The 22,886-nt window shown below is 39.9% G+C and overlaps 1 protein-coding gene across 8 annotated transcripts in view; it reads left to right on the forward strand.

Moving 5' to 3' along the window:
- CTDSPL2 (CTD small phosphatase like 2) overlaps positions 1–22,886 on the forward strand; it is a 92,755-nt gene that overhangs the window by 25,917 nt on the left and 43,952 nt on the right. For all 8 annotated transcript variants that reach the window (XR_002830350.1, XM_023757597.1, XM_006093121.3 and 5 more), the window contains exon 2: positions 7,699–7,908. Coding sequence is in view for 7 of the 8 variants with exons in the window: in XM_023757597.1 (XP_023613365.1) it covers positions 7,723–7,908 (186 nt within the window). In the remaining variant the exon portion in view is untranslated. The remainder of the gene's footprint in view (positions 1–7,698; positions 7,909–22,886) is intronic.

Here is a 22,886-nt window from a genome sequence, read left to right on the forward strand (position 1 = left end):
GGAATTTGTCATTTCATCTAGGTTATCTAATTTGTTGGTGTACAATTGTTCGTAATATTCCCTAAAAAATACCTTTACATCTGTAAAGTTGATATTAATGTCCCTTCTTTCTTTACTTAAATGAAAAGGTTGAGTCTTCTCTCTTTTTTTTGGCTAGTCTAACTAAATGTTTGTCAAATTTTTGTTGATCTTTTCAGAGAACCAGCTTTTTTTACTTCATTGATTTTTCTGTCATTTTTCTTTTAAATTATCTATTTCTGTTTTTATTTCCTTCCTTCTGCTTGCTTTGGATGATTTAGTTTGCTTCTCTTTCTAGTTTCTTAAAGTAGAAGGTTTTATTATTGATTTGAGGTGGGGTTTTTTTTAACATAAAAACTTTTATGTTTACCAATAAATTGCTCTGAGCACTGCTTTCTGGGCATCCCAAAAATTTTGGTATATTGTGTTTTTGTTTTTATTCATCTTTTTGAAGTATTTTCTAATTCCCATTGTAATTTCCTCTTTAACACAGTAGTTATTTAGGAGTTTGCTGTTTAATTTCTGCCTATTTGTTAATTTCTCAAATTTCCTTTTTGAGATTTCTGATTTTATTGGAGATACTAGAGGCCCGATGCACAAAATTCGTGCAAGAGTAGGCCTTCCTTCCCTGTGGCACCCGGGACCCGGGCTTCCCTCTCAGCCCCTGTGGGAGTGCACTGACTACCAGGGGGCAGCTTCTGCATTGAGCATCTGCCCTCTGGTGGTCAGTGTGTGTCATAGTGACCAGTCATTCCCAGGGTCAATTTGCACATTACCGCCCTAACGGGTATGGCTCAGTGGATAGAGAGAGCGTCGGCCTGCGGACTGAAGGGTCCCAGGTTCGATTCCCGTCAAGGGCATGTACTCTGGTTGCATACACATCCCCAGTAGGGGGTGTGCAGGAGGCAGCTGATCGAAGTTTCTCTCTCATCGATGTTTCTAACTCTCTATCCCTCTCCCTTCCTCCCTGTAAAAAAATCAATAAAATATATTTGGAAAAAAAAATTGCATGTGCACATTACCCTTTTATTATATAGGATAGAAGCCTGGTGCATGGGTGGGAGCCAGCTGGTTTGCCCTGAAGGGTGTCCTGGATCAGGGTGGGCAGGGGACCCCCAGCTCCCTACGATCGCCCACGCCGCCCCTGCTCACGATCGCTGGCTCTGCCCATGCTCAGGCCTAACACCTCTGGCCAAGGCATTAGGCCTGGGCAAGGGATGCCCAGCACCCCACCATCGCCAACTCGGCCCCTGCTCCCTGCGATTGACGGCTCCGCCCTAATGCCTCTCACCCAGGCATTAGGCCTGGGCAGGGGACCCACAGCTCTCCAAGGGACCTCCTGCTCCACCCCTTCCCAGGCCTAACGCCTGTGGCCAAGGCATTAGGCCTGGGCAGGGGACCCCAAGCTCCCACCATCAGAGACTCTGCCCCTGCTCCCCATGATCGCTGGCACCGCCCCTGCCCAGGCCTAATGCTCTGGCTGAGGCGTTAGGCCTGGGCAGGTGACCCCTTCAGCTGCAGCCGCCCCATGATCGTGGGCTCCGCCCCTGCCCAGCTCCCATCGCTGGCTCCACCCCTACTTCCCGCTATCACTGGCCAGTGCAGCAAAGGCGCCCGATTCTCCGATCATGGCTGGGGGGCAGGGCAAAGGCGGCCCCCCGGCTCGCCTTTGCCCTGTCCCCCGGCTCTTAGCTCCCCCCTGGGTTTCCGATCACTGTCAGTGGCAGGGGGCTTCTTCCGTGTTTTCCCTTTCGCCTCCCTGCATTGTGCCTACATATGCAAATTAACCGCCATCTTTGTTGGCGGTTAACCGCCATCTTAGTTGGCAGTTAATTTGCATATCGCCCTGATTAGCCAATGAAAAGGGTACCGGTCTTATGCTAATTACCATGTTTCTCTTTTATTAGTGTAGACTAGAGGCCCAGTGCACAAAAATTTGTGCACTTGAGGGGGGTCCCCTCAGCCCGACCTGTGCCCTCTCGCAGTCTGGGACTCCTTGGGGGATTACCACCTGCTGGCTTAGGCCCGCTTCCCGGGGAGATTGGGCCCTAGCAGGATAATAAACTCCCGCTGGCAGCCCAGGAGCCCTCGGGGGATGTCCACTTGCCAGCGGGGAGCAGGCCTAAGTTGCAGTCTGACATCCTTAGTGCTACTGAGGAGGCGGGAGAGGCTCCCACCACCACGCTGTGCTGGCAGCCGTCAGCCTGGCTTGTGGCTGAACAGAGCTCCCCCTGTGGGAGAGCACTGACCACCAGGGGTTATCTCCTGCATTGAGTGTCTGCCCCTGGTGGTCAGTGTGTGTCATAGTGACCAGTCATTCCCAGTCCCTTCTGCTGTTAGGGTCAGGTTGCATATTACCCTTTTATTATATAGGATAGAGGCCTGGTGCATGGGTGGGGGCCAGCTGGTTTGCCTTGAAGGGTGTCCCAGATCAGGGTGGGGGTCCCGCTTGGGTGCCTGGCCAGTCTGGGTGAGGGGCTGATGGGTGTTTGCAGGCTGGTCACACTCCCTTCAGGGTGGGGGTCCCCACTGGGGTATCTGGCCAGCCTGGGTGAGGGGCTGATGGCTGTTTGTTTGCAGGCTGGTCACCCCCCCTTCAGGGTGGGGGGTCCCCACTGGGGTGCCTGACCAGTCTGGGTGAGGGGCTGAGGGCAGTTTTCAGACTGGCCAAGCCCCCGGCGATGGAAGCTCCCAGCCTCTCCTTTTTTTTCTTTTTTTTTAATTCTGGAATTTATTTACCTTCTATAATTGAAACTTTGTTGCCTTCAGTGGAGAGCTGGCCAGGGTAGGCAGGCAGGAAGCTTGGCTTCCTCCATCACTGGAGCAACCAAGCCTCCTGCTCGCTCCAGCTCTGTGGCTGACGGCCGCCATCTTGGTTGGGTTAATTTGCATATAGTTGCTCTGATTGGCTTGTGGGCGTGGCTTAAGGCATAGTGAAGGTACAGTCAATTTGCATGTTTGTCTTTTATGAGATTATACTAGAGGCTCGGTGCATGGAATTTGTGCACGGGAGGGGCGGGTCCCTCAGCCCAGCCTGCAACTTTTCCAATCTGGGACCCCTCAAACATCCCTCTCGCAATCTGGGACTGCTGGCTCCTAACTGCTCACCTGCCTGCCCACCTGATCGCCCCTAACCCCTCTGCCTGCCTGATGCCCCTAACTGCTCCCCTGCTGGCCTGATCACCCCTAACTGCTCTCCCCTGCTGGCCTAATCGTCCCTAACCACTCTCCCCTGCCTGCCTGATCGCCCCTAACCTCTCTGCCTGCCTGCCTGATTGCCCCTAACCACCTCTGCCTAGGCCCCCGCTGCTGTGGCTTCATCCGGAAGGATGTCTGGAATGATGTTCGGAAGGTCGTTCGGCTGTCTGATCTAATTAGCATATTATGCTTTTATTATTATAGATAGACAATATACTTGTATGGTTTCAGTCCTTTTAAAGTTATTGAGACTTGGTTTTTGTCCTAACATGTCTCTCCTGAAGAATGTTTTGTGTGTAAATTTAGAATATCTATTTTGATGTTGTGCAGTGAATTGTTATCTTCAACTCTAGCAAGTAAGTACATATACATATCATAGTGTATATATGTATAAATATACATGTATCTACTAGAGGCCTGGTGCACGAAATTCATGCGGGGCGGGGGGGGGGAGGGTGGCTGTGTGTCCCTCAGCCCAGCCTGCACCCTCTCCAATCTGGGATCCCTCTCACAATCCAGGACTGCTGGCTTCCAACCGCTCACCTGCCTGCCGCCTGATTGCTCCTGACCACTCCCCTGCCAGCCCAATTGCTCTTAACTGCCTTCCCCTGCCTGCCTGGTTACCCCTAACTGCCCTCCCCTGCCGGCCTGGTCGCCCCAACTGCCCTCCCCTGCTGGTCCAGTCATCCCTAACTGCCTTCCTCTACCGGCCCCGTCACCCCTAACTGCCCTCCCCTGCCGGCCCGATCACCTCTAATTGCCCTCCCCTGCTGGCCTGACCGCCCACAGCTGCCCTCCCTTTCAGGCCTGGTCCCTCCCAACTGCCCTCCCCTGCTGGCCTGATCGCCCACAACTGGCCCCCCTGCTGGCCATCTTGTGACGGCCATCTTTGACCACATGGGGGCGGCCATCTTTGTGTGTTGGAGTGATGGTCAATTTGCATATTACTCTTCTTTAGATAAGATATATATAAAAGCCTAGCAACCGAACTGTGGAATGACCAGAACAACTGGTCGACCAGTTCCTATGATGCGCACTGACCACCAGGGGGCAGATGCTCAACGCAAGAACTGCCCCCTGGTGGTCATTGCGCTCCCACAGTGGGAGCACCGCTTGGCTGACCGGGATGAGTGGTGCTCCCATAGCAGGCCAATCCCGGCAGGCCATGACCCCCCCACCAGTGCACAAATCCGTGCACCGGGCCTCTAGTGTATATATAAAATGCTAGATCATTCTGCATGGAGAGAATGAAGGTTCTGGGAAAGCTTAGGAGAAAAAGTCCTCTGAATTAAAAAATAACCAGTGGGTATTTGCTGGTTAGCAAGACAACATTTAAACAAGAAAGTTATGAAATGTGGAGGGATTTTGTCCATTCTGATGGTGAGTTGTGAAAGGTGTACTTTTAAGTCTGAAAGGGCTAGAGCAGTCAAGCCCTCATGGAATTTCAAAAATGATTGCTCACACACAGATGAAGAAAACACTACTTTTTAATCTCATATGCAAGGTTCACCAAGATAGGCCATGTGGTGAGTCGTAAAACAAGTCTTCGTAAGTTTCAAGACTAAAATCTTTTAAAAAATATCTATAGAAATTGATTAAAAATAACTCTTTTAAAAAAATTCTTCTATGCATTTATGGCATGGGAATTTTCCTTTTCTAAGAAGTGCTGAGCTGAAGACCAAAGGAATTAAGACAAATGTATGCAATGTAAATAGAGTTAAGTAAATAATACATGCCTTGAATGATAACTCCCTTTAGAACTCAACATTGACTCTTTAGGAGAAAAGGCAATATTTATTTCATTTGGGGATAGCAACTTAACTGAGCACCATTTGCCTCTGGCCGGGTGGCTCAGTTGATTGGAATGTTGTCCCATATGCCAAAAGGTTTGAGGGTTCGATTCTTGGTCAGGGCACTGTGGGTTTTACCCCCAGGAGGGGCGTGTAGCTGATTGATGTTCTCTCTCTCTCTCTCTCCCCCTCTCTGTCTCTCTCTAAAAAATCAGTCAAGACATATCCTTGGATGAGGATTAAAAAAAAAAAATTAAAAGGAAAAAACTGAGTATCATTTGGTGATGGAAAAAAAAATTATTTCGAAAGGTATTTTGGAACTTCTGGTGAATCCCTTGAATTTGGGGGATATGGTTTTTTTGTTGTTATTCTTAAAGTAGGTATAGTATAGTATAGTATAGCATACTATAGTAGTATAAAGTTTTTATATATATTTTAAAGGGTTCTAACTTTTTTTCTGTGACCATTATGTTGAATTAGTAAAGACACAATTTCTTAAGCTTCCTAATTGGTCAGTGAAGACCCTAACTATTGCCAGGCATTTCTACACCTTTAGAGTGCTTAGAATTTCTACAAATGCATTTTATTGTTCTCCACACTTTATATTTTTTTTTTTTAAATATATTTTATTGGTTTTTTACAGAGAGGAAGGGAGAGAGATAGAGAGTTAGAAACATCGATGAGAGAGGAACATCGATCAGCTGCCTCCTGCACATCTCCCACTGGGGATTCCTAATTGGTCAGTGAAGACCCTAACTATTGCCAGGCATTTCTACACCTTTAGAGTGCTTAGAATTTCTACTAATGCATTTTATTGTTCTCCACACTTTATATTGTTTTCTAATTTCTTTTTCATTTTGAGGCTCAGAGTGGTAAGATAAGTGTATGTATTCTTTATAAAGTTTAAAAGACACAGTTGTGACTATTGCTTAGCTATGATTGAGGTAGGATTAGAATTCACATCTCTTCATTCCAAGTTTAGTATTATGTTTTACAGATTCTAAAATTCAGGGTATATTCTTAACTACTTCTAAGTCTTGGGACAGTTTTGCCACCTATTTTCTCATCGATAAAATGAGAGAAGTCAAGTAGATTGGTTCATATGTTCTTTCTCATGGGAATTCAGTTTTTAAAGTATCATTAAGTAAGGTAAGATCAAATCCTGCAAAATGATTTAACTTCTTGTTACACTTGTATGATTGCTGATTATTATAATGTGCTAATGGAATTCATTTATTGACGAAGGGTTTTTTCCCACTACAGTTTGAGTTCCAGAGGGCAAAATTTTCCCTATCTTGTTTATTGTTTACTAGGTAATTTTCTAGCCCAGTGCCTCAAATGTGGTAGGTGCTCAGGAAAAACTTATTGAATGGTTAAATGAATGATATTGTGGGCATGGATGGAGGCAACATAGTGCTGTAGAGAGCATGCACACTGTGGTGTTCAATCACAGGGTATAATTTCAAAAGATGGGAAGGTTACTTGGGATAATCCTATCTAATAATAGACAAACATGGTAATTAACCGTACCTCCGACACGCTTCCCATTGGCTAATCAGGGCGATATGCAAATTAACTGCCAACCAAGATGGCGGCCGGCAGCCAGGCAGCTGAAGCGAACTGGAGGCTTGCTTAATCCAGTGATGGAGGAAGCCAAGGTTCCCCGCCTGCTGCTGCCGGGCTCTGAGCTGCACTCTAAGAAACAATGTTGCAATTATAGAAGCTAAACAAAGCCCAGAAACCTGCTTTCAGCAGCCGGGCCTCAGAGCTAAAGCCGGCTCTCAGTTCCAGTGACAGCCATAGAAGGTAAATAAATCCCAGAATAAAGAAAAAAAAGGAGAGGTTGGGAACTTCAGTCACCCGCCAGCCTGAAAACGGCCCTCAGCCCCTCACCCAGACTGGCCAGGCACCCCAGTGGGGACCCCCCACCCTGAAGGGGGTGTGACCAGCTGCAAAAAGCCATCATCCCCTCATCCAGGCTGGCCAGGCACCCAAGCGGCACCCCCACCCTGATCCGGGACACCCTTCAGGGCAAACCAGCCGGCCCCCACCCGTGCACCAGGCCTCTATCCTATATAATAAAAGGGTAATATGCAACCTGACCCTAACAGCAGAAAGACTGGGAATGACTGGTCACTATGACACACACTAACCACCAGGGGGCAGACGCTCAATGCAGGAGCTGCCCTCTGGTCGTCACACGGGAAGAGCTCTGCTCAGCCACAAGCCAGGCTGATGGCTGCCAGTACAGCGGTGGTGGTGGGAGCGTCTCCTGCCTCCTCAGCAGCGCTAAGGATGTCCGACTGCAGTTTAGGCCTGCTCCCCACTGGCAAGTGGACATCCCCTGAGGGCTGCCGGGCTGCCAGAGGGATGTCTGATTGCCATCTTAGGCCCAATCCCCCGGGGAGCGGGCCTAAGCCAGCAGGTGGTCATCCCCTGAGGGGTCCCAGACTGCGAGAGGGCACAGGCTGGGCTGAGGGACCCCCCCCCCCCCAACCCCCCCCAGGGCACAAATGGGCCCCGGGCCTCTAGTGTATACTATAAAGTTCAGTCACATAAAATGTTAATTTCTTATTTAAATCCCTTAGAAACCTGGACTTTTTTTAACCAAGAGGTTTTTATTATATAAGCTAGAAAACTGTGGGTATGCTAGATTAAGTTTTTAATAACCCTTGTTATTTCTCTCTTACAGTTTTACATGTGGCACCCATAAAAGATGAGGCTGAGAACACGGAAAGCTTCTCAGCAATCCAATCCAATCCAAACACAGCGCACTGCCAGAGCAAAGAGGAAATATTCAGAAGTTGATGATAGCCTACCTACAGGAGGAGAAAAACCACCGAAGAATGAAACCGGCTTGTTGTCTTCAATTAAAAAATTCATTAAAGGAAGCACACCCAAGGTAATGGTTTTACCTTGTTCTTACATCATTAAAATTAAAGTTTAGTTTATTTTCAAACATGTAAAAATGAGAAATCTAAGATTGCTAGAGCCCACTTAAGAGTATTAACATTTGGTGTTATTTTAAGAGTATTAACATACAAAATATTTAGTGGCTGTTTAAGAAAACATTATTTATTTTACTTAACTGATTGCTTAATCTTCGGGGTTTTTTTTTCCAGCGTAGTATTATAAGAAGTAAAAAATATATATTTATTTTACTTGAATTTTTTCTTTTACTCACATTGTTTTTTATTTCAAAGGAAAGGTAAAATTTCTCAATATTATTAATACATTGTCTGCTTAGGGAGATGATCTATCTGTATTCATACATTTGCCAGTTAAACTGTATTATTTCATTAAAGAGAAAACAAAGTTATTAAAGAAAGAATGGATGCTGACCAGTAGGCAGATATTTCAAATTCATTCAGCGAACCTTTTGAGCTCGGCGTGTCAGCATTTTGAAAAACCCTAACTTAACTCTGGTGCCGTGACACATACAGAAATTTTTTGATATCTGCAACCATAGTAAAACAAAGATTTATATTTTTGATATTTATTTTATATATTTAAATGCCATTTAACAAAGAAAAATCAACCAAAAAAATGAGTTCACGTGTGTCATAGGTTTGCCATCACTGCTCTAGACCAATGGTTCTCAACCTGTGGGTCATGACCCTTTCACAGGGGTCGCCTAAGACCATCGAAAAACACATATATAATTACATATTGTTTTTGTGATTAATCACTATGCTTTAATTATGTTCAATTTGTAACAATGAAATTGGGGGTCACCACAACATGAGGAACTGTATTAAAGGGTTGCGGTATTAGGAAGGTTGAGAACCAGTGCTCTAGACCAACTTGAGTGATCTGAGGAAATTATTTACCCCTCTGAGTCTTAGGAAGACTGTAAAATGGCACTAATACCAACTGTTTTGTCTGTCTCAGAGTTGTTTTCAGATCAGATAGCAAATAGGTGGAAAGTAGTTTAAGAAATTTTAATGTACTCTATAAATGGATGGTGTTATTAACCTTCATTGTCTGTAGATTGTATCACTGTTTACTACTCTTGTATTCTTTTCTTGGGATCATTATATGATACATTTTTATTATAAGTTTATCACTTTGATAATTAGTAAAAGAAATCACTATTGCTTCTTATTCATAGGGGTAGATTTTGTTGTCATATCACTAAAAAGCTTAGTTACTGTGAACCATTGACCAAGATTTAGAAGTATTCTGTTTATAGAGTTTTTCTTTATGTTTTGATGGTTTAATCTTAATTTGTTTTTCTAATATTATTAAAAAAATATTTTGTTAATTTTAAATAGAATTTTTTAAAAGTTTCTTTGAGCTAATTTCTATAAACTTAGAAGTAATATATTATTGTTGTATAACAAAGATCAAATTCCTTCCAGAAACATGATTTCCTGAATCTATAAATTCCTAATGGGTTGTCATCATTTCTTTTGAAGAGAATGTTACTTGTCAGTTCATTCTCTAAACAACTCTAAATATTATAAAGTTCTTCATCTTAAGGAAAATATATCTACCCTTTACTTTCTTATATGTTCTTTTCCTCATGTGAAAGTGCAAACCTTCACATCTAAGCTAAATATTTCTAGTTTTCATTATATGACAGTATGTGATACAGATAACCATCTTGGTCACCCTTTTCCGTTGTTCATAAAAGGTAACAACCAGAGTGAAGATAGGTTTTTCTTACGTCTTCTGACTTCTGTTCATTTTTACTTCCTTTGAACTGGGCATTCTGTTAATGTGGCATTATGTTATATCATATATTGTATCATCTCTTTTTCTTTTTTCTCTCTCTCTCCTTTAATGGTTAGATTTTTGCCCATGTCAGCTAAAACAGTGAAGATTTTGGTGTTGAGTTTTCTTTTTGCCTTTTTTAAAAACCAACATCTAGGATTTTTAAAATTAATTTCTTAATAAGTATAGGGCCACGGGAAATCTGTTTGCAGACTAGAGTCTTCATTAATAATTTGGGCAGTTTTTCCTACAGATTCATTTAATTGTACTGTCATTTGCCTTAGATTTCTTTATTATATTCTATAAGATTATTATGAAAAATAGTATTTGAATGCCTTACTGAAATCAAGGTACACTGTTTTTTGTGTGTGTATGTGTGTTTTCCCCCAAGTCTAACCCTATGTTAGAAATAAATTAAAAGGTGAGCCAAAACCGGTTTGGCTCAGTGGATAGAGCGTCGGCCTGCAGACTGAAAGGTCCCAGGTTCGATTCCGGTCAAGGGCATATACCTTGGTTGTGGGCACATCCCCAGTAGGAGGTGTGCAGGAGGCAGCTGGTCGATGTTTCTCTCTCATCGATATTTCTAACTCTCTATCCCTCTCCCTTCCTCTCTGTAAAAAATCAATAAAAATATATTTTTTTTAAAAAAAAAGGTGAACTTGTCATGTATTATTCCTAATGAGCTTATAGTGGCTTCTAATTGTTATTTCTCTCTTATGTACATTGTCATTACACTATCTTCTTGATAATATATTCTAAAATTTTATTCATTATCTAATTTTACTGAGTATATAGTGCTTGCCTACGTTCAATATCTTAATATAGCATCGTTGTTTTTTTCCAAAATTTGGGTAAGGGTTGGTAGCTAATATTTATTGAGTATCTATTAGGTGTTTTGTATCCAGTATCTCCTTAATCCTTAAACCATCTTCTGTTATTTTATAGATGAGAAAAAGTGAATTTAGGTAACTTTTACAATATCAATAATAGAAACAACAATTGTAATAAATATTTTGCCCATGATTAAAAATAACAAGAACAAATAAACAGTAATTGAGCAGTTACTATGTGCTATGCACTATTCTCAGTGCTTTAAGTGTAATGACTTCTTTAAGCCATTACACTATATTACAGATGAGGAAACAGAGGCACAGGGAAGTTAAATAGCTTGTGCAGGGTTACTTAGCTTTAAGTGGCAACACTGGAATTGAAACCCAGATACTGGTTTCAGAGCCTACACTCTTAACCACTATACTAGTACACTATTGCCTCTCCAGTAAGTGACAGTGCTGAGATTTAAATCCAGATACATTTGACTTTAATACCTGTGCTTTTCCTCCTATACCAGCAGTTCTCAACCTGTGGATCTCGACCCCTTTGGCAGTCGAACAACCCTTTCACAGGGGTCGCCTAAGACCATCCTGCATATCAGATATTTACATTACAATTCATAACAGTAGCAACATTACAGTTATGAAGTAGCAACAAAAATAATTTTATGTTTGGGTTACAACATGAGGAACTGTATTTAAAGGGCCAGAAGGTTGAGAACCACTATCCTATACCATTCTGTCCCAAAGTGGCTACATAGTGTCTTTATAGCAGTACCTATCTTCTGTAGGGATTAATAATTATTCTTGAGGAAAGTAAATAAGAGTTGAGTCTTCCTGTGCCACCCATTTTGTCATTTATTTATATTCTATTATTGGCTCAAAGCTTGAAGCTTATTCTTTTATAGGAAATTTTTTTTCTCCCCTGGTATTTTTTGCACATATTATTACCCTCTGTCTTTAGTATTTCTGACTGGATGGTAGGCTACTTTCCACAAGTGTCGTTTTCAAATCCAAATTAGTTAGACAACTCCCTGTGCTGCCACTTTGACTTCTTTGGTACCTTTCCTTTTTTTCTTCTGATAATTTTGATTTTCAGTTCATCAGCTAATAGATATTTGGATTGTTTCCACGTTTTAGTTATTATGAAAAATAACTCCTGTGAACATTCACATATAAGTTTTTTGGTGTGTGTGTGTGTGTGTGTGTGTGTGTGTGTGTGTGTGTATACACACTTACTGATTTCAGAGAGGAAGGGAGAGGAGAGAGAGAGAGAGAAAAACATCAATGATGAGAGAGAATCATTGATCGGCTGCCTCTTTCATGTTCCCTACTGGGGATCGAGCCCACAACCCGGACATGTGCCCTTGACTGGAATCGAACCCGGGACCCTTCAGTCTGTAGGCAGATGCTCTATCCACTGAGCCAAACCAGCCAGGGCCCCATACAAGTTTTTATGTAGATATCCAGTTTCATTCATCTGAGTGTATACCTAGAAAGGAATTGCTCGGTTATATGGTAACTCTGTGTTTAGTTTCTTAAGGAATTGCAGGTTTATTTCCAAGGTGGATATGCCATTTTACAGTCCCACCAGATAATATGGGGGTTCCAGTTTCTCTACATCCTCTCCACACTTGTTATCATCTGTCTTTTTAATTTTAACCATCCTGGTGTGTGTGAAATGGCAGTTCATTGTGGTTTTGATATACATTTCCCTAATGATTAATGACATTGAGCATCTTTTTATGAACTTTGTTGGCCAGTTGTATGTCTTCTTTGGAAAAATGTCTTTTAAACCCATTTTTTGTGTTATTTTTGTTTTTATTATTGAATTGTAAGAGTTCCTAATACATTTTTAGATACAAGTCCCTTATTCGATATATGATTTGCAAATATTTTCTTCTGTGAACTCCTTTGAAGCACAAAAGTTTTAAATTTTGATGAAATCCAATTTATTTTTAACTTTTTACTTGTATTTTTTATGTCATATACAAATAACCATTGCCAAATTCAAGGCGATGACGATTTCGTCCTAAGTTTTCTTATAAATATTTTATAGTTTTAACACTTTAGTTCATTTTTAATTAATTTTTGTAGGTGATGTCAGGGAAGAGTCCAACTTAATTCTTTTGCATATTGATATCCATTGGTCCCAGTACCATTTTGTTAAAAGTCTCTTTAACTTAAGAGTCTGCCCAGCTGTTTTCCATTGTATTTGTGCCATTTTACATTGTATCTGGCAATGTTGAAGCACCAACATTTAGAATAGTCAGTATTTTTTACTTTAGCCTTTCTATAGGGGTGGGTGGGAGGTATCTCATTGTGTATTATTTTGCATTTCCCTGATGATTAATGATTTTGAGTTGTTGGTTTTTTTCATGGGCTTGTGGCCATGTGTGGATCTTCTTTTGTCAACTGTCAGTTGAAATTTTTTTCTGTTTTGGGGGAGGTGACTTTTTGTGTGTGATTTCAGTAGTAGTGCCTATTGAGCAAGTGGTACTTAAAGTTTTTGATCTTAGAATCCTTTACCTTCTTACAGGTGTTGAAAACCCTAAAGAACATTTGTTTATGGAGATTGTATCTATCAGTATATTTCATTAGATCTTAAAACCAAGGAATTTTGAAAATAATCCTAGTTATAATTATATACCTACTACATGTTAATGCAAATAAAATTTTGATTATTTTCTAAAAACAAAAAGGAAATTAGTGGGAAGCAAGACATTATTTACTACTTTACGAATCACTTTAATGATGGCTTCATAGAAGGGAGTTGATTTTTATCATTGAAGCATATAAAGAAAACCGTACATGTATTGAGAAAAGGGAAGAGTATTTTAATGTCCTTATTAGATAACTGCAAATACTCCGTTGATGCTATTTTTTTTTTAAAATATATTTTATTGATTTTTCACAGAGAGGAAGGGAGAGAGACAGAGAGTTAGAAACATCGATGAGAGAGAAACATCGACCAGCTGCCTCCTGCACATCTCCCACTGGGGATGTGCCCGCAACCCAGGCACATGCCCCTGACCGGAATCGAACCCGGGACCTTTCAGTCCGCAGGCCGACGCTCCACCCACTGAGCCAAACCGGTTTCGGCCGTTGATGCTATTTTTAAAAATATATGTTTTTATTGATTTCAGAGAGGAAAAGAGGGGGGAGAGAGAGAGAGAGTGAGAGAGAGATATCAATGATGAGAAAGAGTCATTGGTCCGCTGCCTCCTGCACACCCTCCACTGGGGATGGAGCCCGCAATCCAGGCATGTGCCCCAACCTGGAATCAAAACCATGACCTCCTGATTCATAGTTCGACGGTCAACTACTAAGCCACCCTGGCCAGGCTGTTTATGCTATTTCAAAACTTGACAATTGGTGTAGTTTCTTAGCGTCTTGTGCCAAGATTGAATTTGAAAGCACTGCAAAGATCTTTTCCTTGGTGTGTCTTATACTTAAAATGAATCTTTTACCTATGTATGGCTTGTAACATCGTGCATTGATTATTTGGGAAATACTGGTTCACTAAATTGTGCAGATCTTCTACATGTGTGTCCACTTTGACATATTTTATTATTCAGTATTAAAAAATCACATTTCTGAAAATCTCCACTTAACAGAACAGTCATTGAGTATTGGGAAGCTGTTGACAGCAATGTCAGTTTTGTGGTGTTTGTTGTTTTTTTTTGTTGGTGGCGGTTTTTTGGTTTTTGTGTGTGTGTTTTGTTTTGTTTTGTTGTTTTGTTTTGTTTTTGCAGTGACAGGCTTGCTTTGTTCACTTTTCAAAAAACACCCCCTTCAAGTAAAAATAGTTTTCCATCAGCCTGGCCAGTGTTGCTAAGTTGTTGAGTATCAACCTATGAACCAGGAGGTCACGGTTTGATTTCTAGTCAGGGCACATGCCCAGGTTTTGAGCATGATACCCAGTATGGGGTGTGCAGGAGGTAGCCAATCAATGATTCTCTCTCATCATTGATGTTTCTATCTCTCCCTCTCTGAAATCAATTAAAAAATATATATTTTTAAAAAGGTAAGGTAGTCTAATTCAGGTTACAACGCAATCATTCAAATACTTTTTCTCAAGATAATGTGGAAGCACATTTGCTGCAGAAGTATATTATATATACAGTACTTCCTATCTCATGCAGAATGTTAACACATATTTAAGGGTTTGAGATTTAGTTAATTTTATGGCTTCATCAAGGACGTTATTAAATAGAACCAGCCTTTCTTTTCTCCCCTGCAAGTGCATGGCAATGAAAAATAAAATGACTATTGGGTGTTAGTACCTTGATTTGTGCTAAAGTGGTAGTTATTTATATCCATCATTGCTTTTGCACAATTAGCACAAATGTCAGCACAAGTTATTCCAGGATAAACAGATGCAAAAAAAGTATTCACCATTTATGTTTGTTACCATGCAGTCACAGTAAAGATCTTTGATAATCAAAGAAGATTTTTGATGATTAGTTGATGCTGGTACCAGATAAATACAGTCAAAACTAAAAGTCCAGCCACATCTGTAAGCCAAGTTCTCCAGATGAGTTTTGTATTTGCAGATAAGTTTTTAATTCAGTTTGTTACTTTAGCCTTGGCAGATGGAAGTGCCTGTTTCTTTCATTGACATTTTATCCAGTAGGCTTTCAGTATTGTCTGCAATGCTGTAAGAGTTTATAAGTCTCTCAGATATTGTGTATACTTTTTCAACTGATGCAATATAATAACTTACTCTTTAAAATACATCATTGGTATTTTTATTTTGAAAAGCTATAACAATTTTTGGCTTTTAAAGAAATCATGTGTGTTTTTAAAATATTAAATATCTTTTTAAAAAATGCTGAATGATCTCAAATAACAGTGCAGTTGGATTGGCACCATAATTCAGTTTGAACGTGTTCTATTACACAAGACACAACAAAACAACTTAATATTTATGCAGCCAAAGGGAAATAGGTTTATCATACTTTCATTTGTAATTTACAGTCTCATCCAGTTAATTTGGAATATATTTTCTTCTTTTGTGTGTAAGAGAATTCTAATATATCAGTTTTTCATTTCTTCCGTGCAGCAGTGGATTAAAATCACAATTCATCTGATTCCCTTAAAAAATTTTTTTGAGGTTGATTTTAGAGAGAGAGAAGAGGGAGAGAAAGAGAGAGAGAGAGAGAGAGAGAGAGAGAGAGAGAGAGAGAAAGAGAGAGAGAGAGAAACAGTGTGATAGAGAAACATTGATTGGTTGCTCCCCATGTGCCCCAATAAGGGATCGAACTCTCAACCTCTTGGTGTTTGGGATGATGCTCTAACCAACTGAGCTACACTGACCAGGGCTAATCTCCCTTTTTTAATTCAAAGACCTATTTTTATTTATAAATTTTTAAATTTTATTTTAAAATAGTACTAAATCCTAAAATAACTATTTAAATTTAAAAATGTTAAAAGTAAGTTTAATATTACAAAGCAAAACAAAGTACTTTTATTGTTTTCTACATATATAGGAAAACAGAGACTTCAAGATAATAATTTACTGGATCATAATGAGTCTATAGAGATTATAGAAGCTATATAGATTATTGAAGATAGCTAGTAAGAGTACAGTAGAAGTAATGAACACAAAAATCTTTTATATTTAACTAGAGGCCTGGTTCACGAAATTCGTGCACTCGGGTGGGGGGGGGCGGCGGTCCTCATCCCGGCCTGTGTCCTCTTGCAGTCCAGGAGCCCTCAGGAGATGTCTGACTGACGGCTTAAGCCCACCAGCCATGAGCCCGGCTCAGGGCTTCTGGCTGAGCAGCACTCCCTCTATGCGAGTGCACTGAACACCAGGTGCAGCTCCTGCGTAGAGCGTCTGCCCCCTGGTGGTCAGTGTGTGTCATAGCGACTGGTCATTCCTCCTTTCTGTCGTTTTGCATATTAGCCTTTTATTATATAGGACTATATAGGATGTTCATTCCTTACTGCAGATTTAGGATTCCATTTGGTATTATTTATTTTATGCCTAAAGAACTTCATTTTATATTTTGAATTCTGTCAAATTTTATCTTTATTTTTTCAATTATAGATAACATATTAGTTTTATGTAAATAGCATAATAGTTTTATATATATATATATATATATATATATATATATGTATATATATAATTTATGAAGTGATCCCATGGTTAAGTCTTACACACTGCCACCATACATGATTATTAGAGTTTTATAGCTATACATTCTGAGCCTGTAGTCATTACATACTATCTTTTAGTCCTTATCTGTCTTTGTTATATAGGTTATACAGGATGGGACAAAAGTAGGTTTATAATTGTATGTATGGAAAATAATACAAAAATAAACTGTTTTGCATACTCACAACTGTAAACCTACTTTTGCCTCGCCCTTATACATATGTCCAGTATGTTAAATGCTTATCTTCAGTCCTCATGTCATTGTCTGTAGTCATGTTTGTTTAAAGCTCACTTCTAGTAGATGACACAGAAAGCATTTATAGAACAATATTCTGATTTCTTGCATGTTGCTAAGGGTGCCCTTTATGCTTGAAAATCAATTTTGCTGCATATAAAATCTTTGACTTGCACCCAGCCGGTGTAGCTCAATGGTTGAGCATAGACCCATGAACCAGGAGGTCATGAATGGATTCCTGGTCAGGGCCCGTGCAGGCTCAGTCCCCAGTAGGGGGTGTCCAGGAGGCAGCCAATTAATGATTTTCATCATTGATGTTTCTCTCTCTCTTCTTCTCCCTTCCTCTCTTTGAAATCAATTTAAAAAAAATGTTAAAAAAAATCTTTGGCTCGCATTTTCTCTTCTTGATTATATTAAATGTTATTCAGTTTTTTTCTGGCATGAAGCATATTGCTGTCAAAGTTTGATAATCTAATTTTCCCTTTATAAATTGATTTTGCCTTGTTCTCCAATGGATTTTTTTCTTTAAATTCTATTAAGTTTAGTAAATATTGATATTTGTTTTTCTAGTCGGTAGTTTTGGTTAAAAAGAATACTTTTTCAATACGTAGTTTCAAATCTTTTATTTGAAGAAAATTTTATGTGTTCTTTTGCCATGCTTTTGCTTAGGTTTCCTTCTTCAAGGACTACTATTTTTGTCTGTTGTACCTTCTTTGTCTGTCTTGCAATATTTGTCATATTTTGATGTCTTAAATTTTTTTTGTTTCTCATAAAGGCATAATCTATTCTGTTTACTCACTTTTATGTCCATTCTCGTTCAGTCTTTATTTTTGAAAATTTTTTTAAATTTTTTTTAGTTCTGTAACTTTATTTCTAAGTTTTCAAACTCATGTATATCTTCTATCATTTTCTTAATATCTTGTCTTATTTTGAAATAGGTTATGATTTTGATCTATCCTATGCATGTTTTTCTGACACATTTTCTTTATCTGTAGAGATGTTATTTCTTGTATGTTTTATTATGATAATTTTGTTTAAGTATTTGTGGTTCAAAATCCTCTAAAATTGTGCCTGGCCAGTGTGGTTCAGTGGTTGAACATTGACCTATGAACCAGGAGGTCACGCTGTGGGCTCGATTTCCTGTAGGGGGCATGCAGGAGGCAGCCGATCAATGATTGATGTTGCTATCTCTCTCTTCTTTTCCCTTAAATCATTAACCATATTTTAAAAAATAGTGATTGCTTTTTGAGTTTTCCTGTCACTGTATCCCTGCCCCATGTGTATCTGGAACTTCTCTTTCCATCTTATCTCTTGTGCCTTTCTCACTCAATTTTTATTACATTCCCAGCAGTTTCCCGTCCTTGTGGAGCCCTATTCTAGAGGGAGCCATAGTTGGTCAATTACAAGAGTTCACAAAATCTAAACTGCTCCTGTTTCACTCTTACCTTGGACCCCTTTGCTATTGGATTGGGCAGCAGTTTCCTCTCCTATTTTTATCTGTTGTCATCAAGTCAGCCTGCCATGCTTTCCATTGAATACCTGCCTCTTATCTATTTTGGGCTTCTCCTGTTGTCAGATGCATCATACACCTTGTTGCATGTTTTAGCTTTCTTCTTCACTGGTGTATATGGACACTTGGGTTTGTGGCTGTTGGTTTGTCCTCATCTACATGGAGTTTGGGGAAATACCTTGTCTCCTGGTTTTGTTTTAAATTTGCCTTTGGGTTTTGGTTACCTCTCTAGTTCTCTGTATTTCCTTTGGGATTCAGCATTTTAACAACACCACCCTTACACGATTTTCCCCTTCAAAGCTTAACTTAGAGACAACTTTGAAAAATACAAATTCCAGAGAAGACACGGTAGGGTTATTACATTTATTAAAACAACTTATACAGCAATGTGGAATTCTTGTTTTTCACATTTCCTCTTCTAAAAAATCATACTATGTCCAAAAATATCCCCAAAGTATACAGTTGAATATTTAAGAAAGACTAGGATTGGGTGACTAATTGTCTCTCAGATTTGGACAATGGATTGTCTTTCAGAATAGCACCATCATCAGACATTTGAATATATTATTCTGAAGAATAGTATTTTATTATCAATGGTTGCAGAAACTTAACCTTGATCTTAATAGCTTCTGATTCTTTTTCCTCTTGAGAGATGTACATTAAAGTATTTGAATGTATTCTCAATTGACCATAGTATACTAATAGTCTGTTCTGCGATACTATGTGGTACCTCCACAATATCAGTTAATGTACACTGAGTGGCCAGATTATTATGAGCACCTGACGTTTGTAGGCAAATTAGCTATAATTTCTCGCTGAAGTTGCTAGAGGGCCAGACCATTATAAATTGTGAAGCAGGTAGTTTACCACGACAGAAGTGATTTTTTTTCTGAAGATATGGGTAAACAATGCGATTTAACAGCCTTTGAACATGGGACACACACACACACACACACACACACACACACACACACACACTCTGAGTGGCCACATTATTATGACCACCTGATGTTTGTAGGCAAATTAGCCGTACACTGCATCGTATGGGATATGGAAGCCGAAGGCCTGTTCAAACACCTTTGCTGTCTGCAGTTACCAAGATAAAACGTCTCCAATTCGCACAGGAACACAAGGATTGGATAGTCGAGCATTGGAAAAAAGTCATGTGGTCTGATGAATCACATTTCCAGTTGCATTATGCAGATGGCAGAGTGAGAATTTGGCGGAAATAGCATGAAAGCATGCACCCCACATGCATGAGTACAACCCTTCAAGCTGGTGGGGGCAGTGTTATGGTTTGGGGCATGTTTTCCTGGCATGATTTGGGCCCTTTAATTCGTGTGGAACAACGTCTGAATAGCACAACATACCTAAGTATCATTGCTGATCAAGTTCATCCTGTCATGTTGATGGCGTATCCCAATGGAGATGGCTTCTTCCAACAAGACAATGCGCAATGCCACGGTGCTCGTATTGTGCAGGAGTGGTTTCAAGATCATGAGGGAGACTTTACCTTGCTTAGGTGGCCCCCACAATCACCAGATCTCAATCCAATTGAGCATTTGTAGGACGAAGTTTAAAGAGCCATCAGGCAGCTGGTTCCACAACCATCAAATCTCACAGAACTGGACAGTGCTATTCATCAGGCATGGTGTCAGATTTCTCGCATCATCTTTCAACATCTCGTGGAGTCAATGCCAAGAAGAATTGCCACAGTATTGAAGGCAAAAGGTGGCCCAACGAAGTACTGATGGGGTGGTCATAATAATCTGGCCATTCAGTGTATATATATCCCACGTTCAAAGGCTGTTAAATCGCGTTGTTTACCCATATCTTCAGAAAAAAAGTCACTTCTGTCATGGTAAACAACCTGCTTCCCTATTTATAATGGTCTGGCCCTCTAGTAACTTCAGCGTGAAATTATAGCTAATTTGCCTACAAATGTCAGGTGGTCATAATAATCTGGCCACTCAGTGTATACTGTGTTGGTAAATAGGAGAATAGTGTTATTATAACATGGGTGGCATGTTGTTATATATGTAGTTTTTCCTAAACTGGACAGGGTGATCCTGAATAATGGGAGTGGAATTTTATCCTTCATCAGGAAAATAAAAAAAGTCAAGTTAAACTGTTATAGAGACAAAAGGCTCTCCCCACTGTGAGATACAGATTTTGGGTGCCCTCCTGGAGAGGTACAGCCTGATCTAGCAGTGATTTTTATGTGGCAGTTTACATTTCCTTTTGTGTCCATTTTAGCAGCCCTACTGGCTTTAAAGCTTCACTTATTAGCTCCCATAAGCCTTTGTTTCTACTTTTCTCTTTTTTAATGCCTTTTATTAATCCTTCAGGTAGCATTTCAGCTTCTCTTAGCTGCTGGGGTGTCCAAATTATCTCTGGAGGTCTCAGTCATTGTTTTTGTTAATGCTTTGGTTACGGAGTTCCAGGGGCATTGACTGATTTGCCCCAATATACCCCTCTTTGCCCTCCTGGACCCAGTCCCCCCACATAAGCTTTGATATTTTTAGTGTTACAGAATGCAAGGTTTTCAGAAATACATGAATTTATGTTAATATCAGATATATTAAGAGACTTCCTTAAGAGGATGCTGGAGCTTAGTGTAGTTGTGGCTTTGTGGCATTATGTATTTGTGTTCTTGAAGGACTTTATAAAGAGACCCCTATATTTTCTGGTAATGGAGATCCCATGTTTGTGATATAATGTGAGGCATCCTGCTCATTTTATAATGCAGAGGAATGATAAACAGAAAGAATACGAGGAATTTTGTTGTGAATCAAGGAGGCATTATTTTGTGCTATACAGTATTCCCCCCTTAGTCACAGGGGATACTTTCCAAGACCCTCAGTGGATGCCTGAAACTGCTAATAGAACCAAACCATATGTATACTATGATTTTTCCTATATATACATACCCATAATAAAGTTTAATTTTCAAATTAGGCACAGTACGGGATTAAAAAATAATAATTAACAATAAAATAGAATAACTATAACAATATATATAAAAGGCTAATATGCAAAGTGTCCCCTCAGGAGTTCAGTCGCTCGCTGTGACATTCGCTGACTACCAGAGGGCAGCGCAGAACGAAGGAAGGGCCTCTAGTATACTATAATAAAAGTTATATGAATGTGGTCTCCAACTGTTTTATTGTACTGTGCTTACCCTTGTGATGTGAGATGATACAGTGCCTATGTGATAAGATGAAGTGAGGTGAATGACATTGGCATTGTGACGTGTAGTGTTAGGCTACTATAAAGGTTCCTTGAACAGAAGCACCGACACAGTCAGTGTGATAACTGAGACAGCTACTAAGTTATTAACAGATGGGTGGATAGCATGTGCGGATATGGTAGACAAAGGGACAATTCATGTCCTGGGTAGGATAGAGCCGGGTGGCATGAGATTTCATCACACTACTCAGAGTGCATTTTAAAACTTAAGAATTGTTTGTTTCTGGAATTTTTCATTTAATATTTTTGGATTGCAGGTAAGTGAAACTACAGAAAGCAAAACCATGGGCCAAGGGAGTGTCGGGGGTGGCACCTGGTAGCTACTGTAATGACTATTTTGATGGAATTACATAACATTAGAGAAACTATTCAGTAAAAGTAAAATTATTTATTTATTTATTTTTGTTAATGCTCTGAAATTTTATTTGTTTGTTTAATCCTAACCCGAGGAGTGAGGATATTTTTCCCATTGGTTTTTCGAGAGAGCAAAGCGGAGGGGGGATAGGGAGGAATATCAACGTGAGAGAGAGACGTCAATTGGTTGCCTCCCGCCCTCGCCTAAACAGGGCCAGGTATTAAACCTGTAACCAAGGTATGTGCCTTTGACTGGGAATTGAACCCCGGACCCACCCTTCGGTCCAAAGGCCGATGCTCTAACCACTGATCCAAACCAACCAGTGCTAACATTCTTTAGAATGGTAATTGCAGTATTATTTTTTTTCTATTTTGATCCAAATATGGAATTGTAATTTTGGCCACTTACAGTACCAAGGTTTTTTTCAGAAATAATAGAACAATATTCAATTTTCAGAAAACAAATAGTAGTATATTATATTATTTGCTGTGGTGTAAAAGCATCAAATAACAAAAAAGTAGAGAAGTTATTACTGTTAAATAAGAATGTTGATTATATGTATAAATTATATGTAATATAGATTTAAAAGTCTAGTCCTTATCAAAAGATTTCAGGTAGTCTCATTAAAACAGCAAGGAATAACAGGCCAATATTACAGTAATATAAGAAAACACTCATGTGGCAGATGACATTAGAAAAAAACCTACAAATGAGAAAAATAAATCAGGCTATTGCTTGGAATATACTTTAGTCAATAATACTGTAAGAATAGTATAGACTGGTCATATGTGGATTTGCCCCATATAAGGAAATGAATAG

This window comes from Myotis lucifugus, unplaced genomic scaffold (assembly GCF_000147115.1).
Source record: "Myotis lucifugus unplaced genomic scaffold, Myoluc2.0 scaffold_109, whole genome shotgun sequence".
Lineage (NCBI taxonomy): Eukaryota > Metazoa > Chordata > Mammalia > Chiroptera > Vespertilionidae > Myotis > Myotis lucifugus.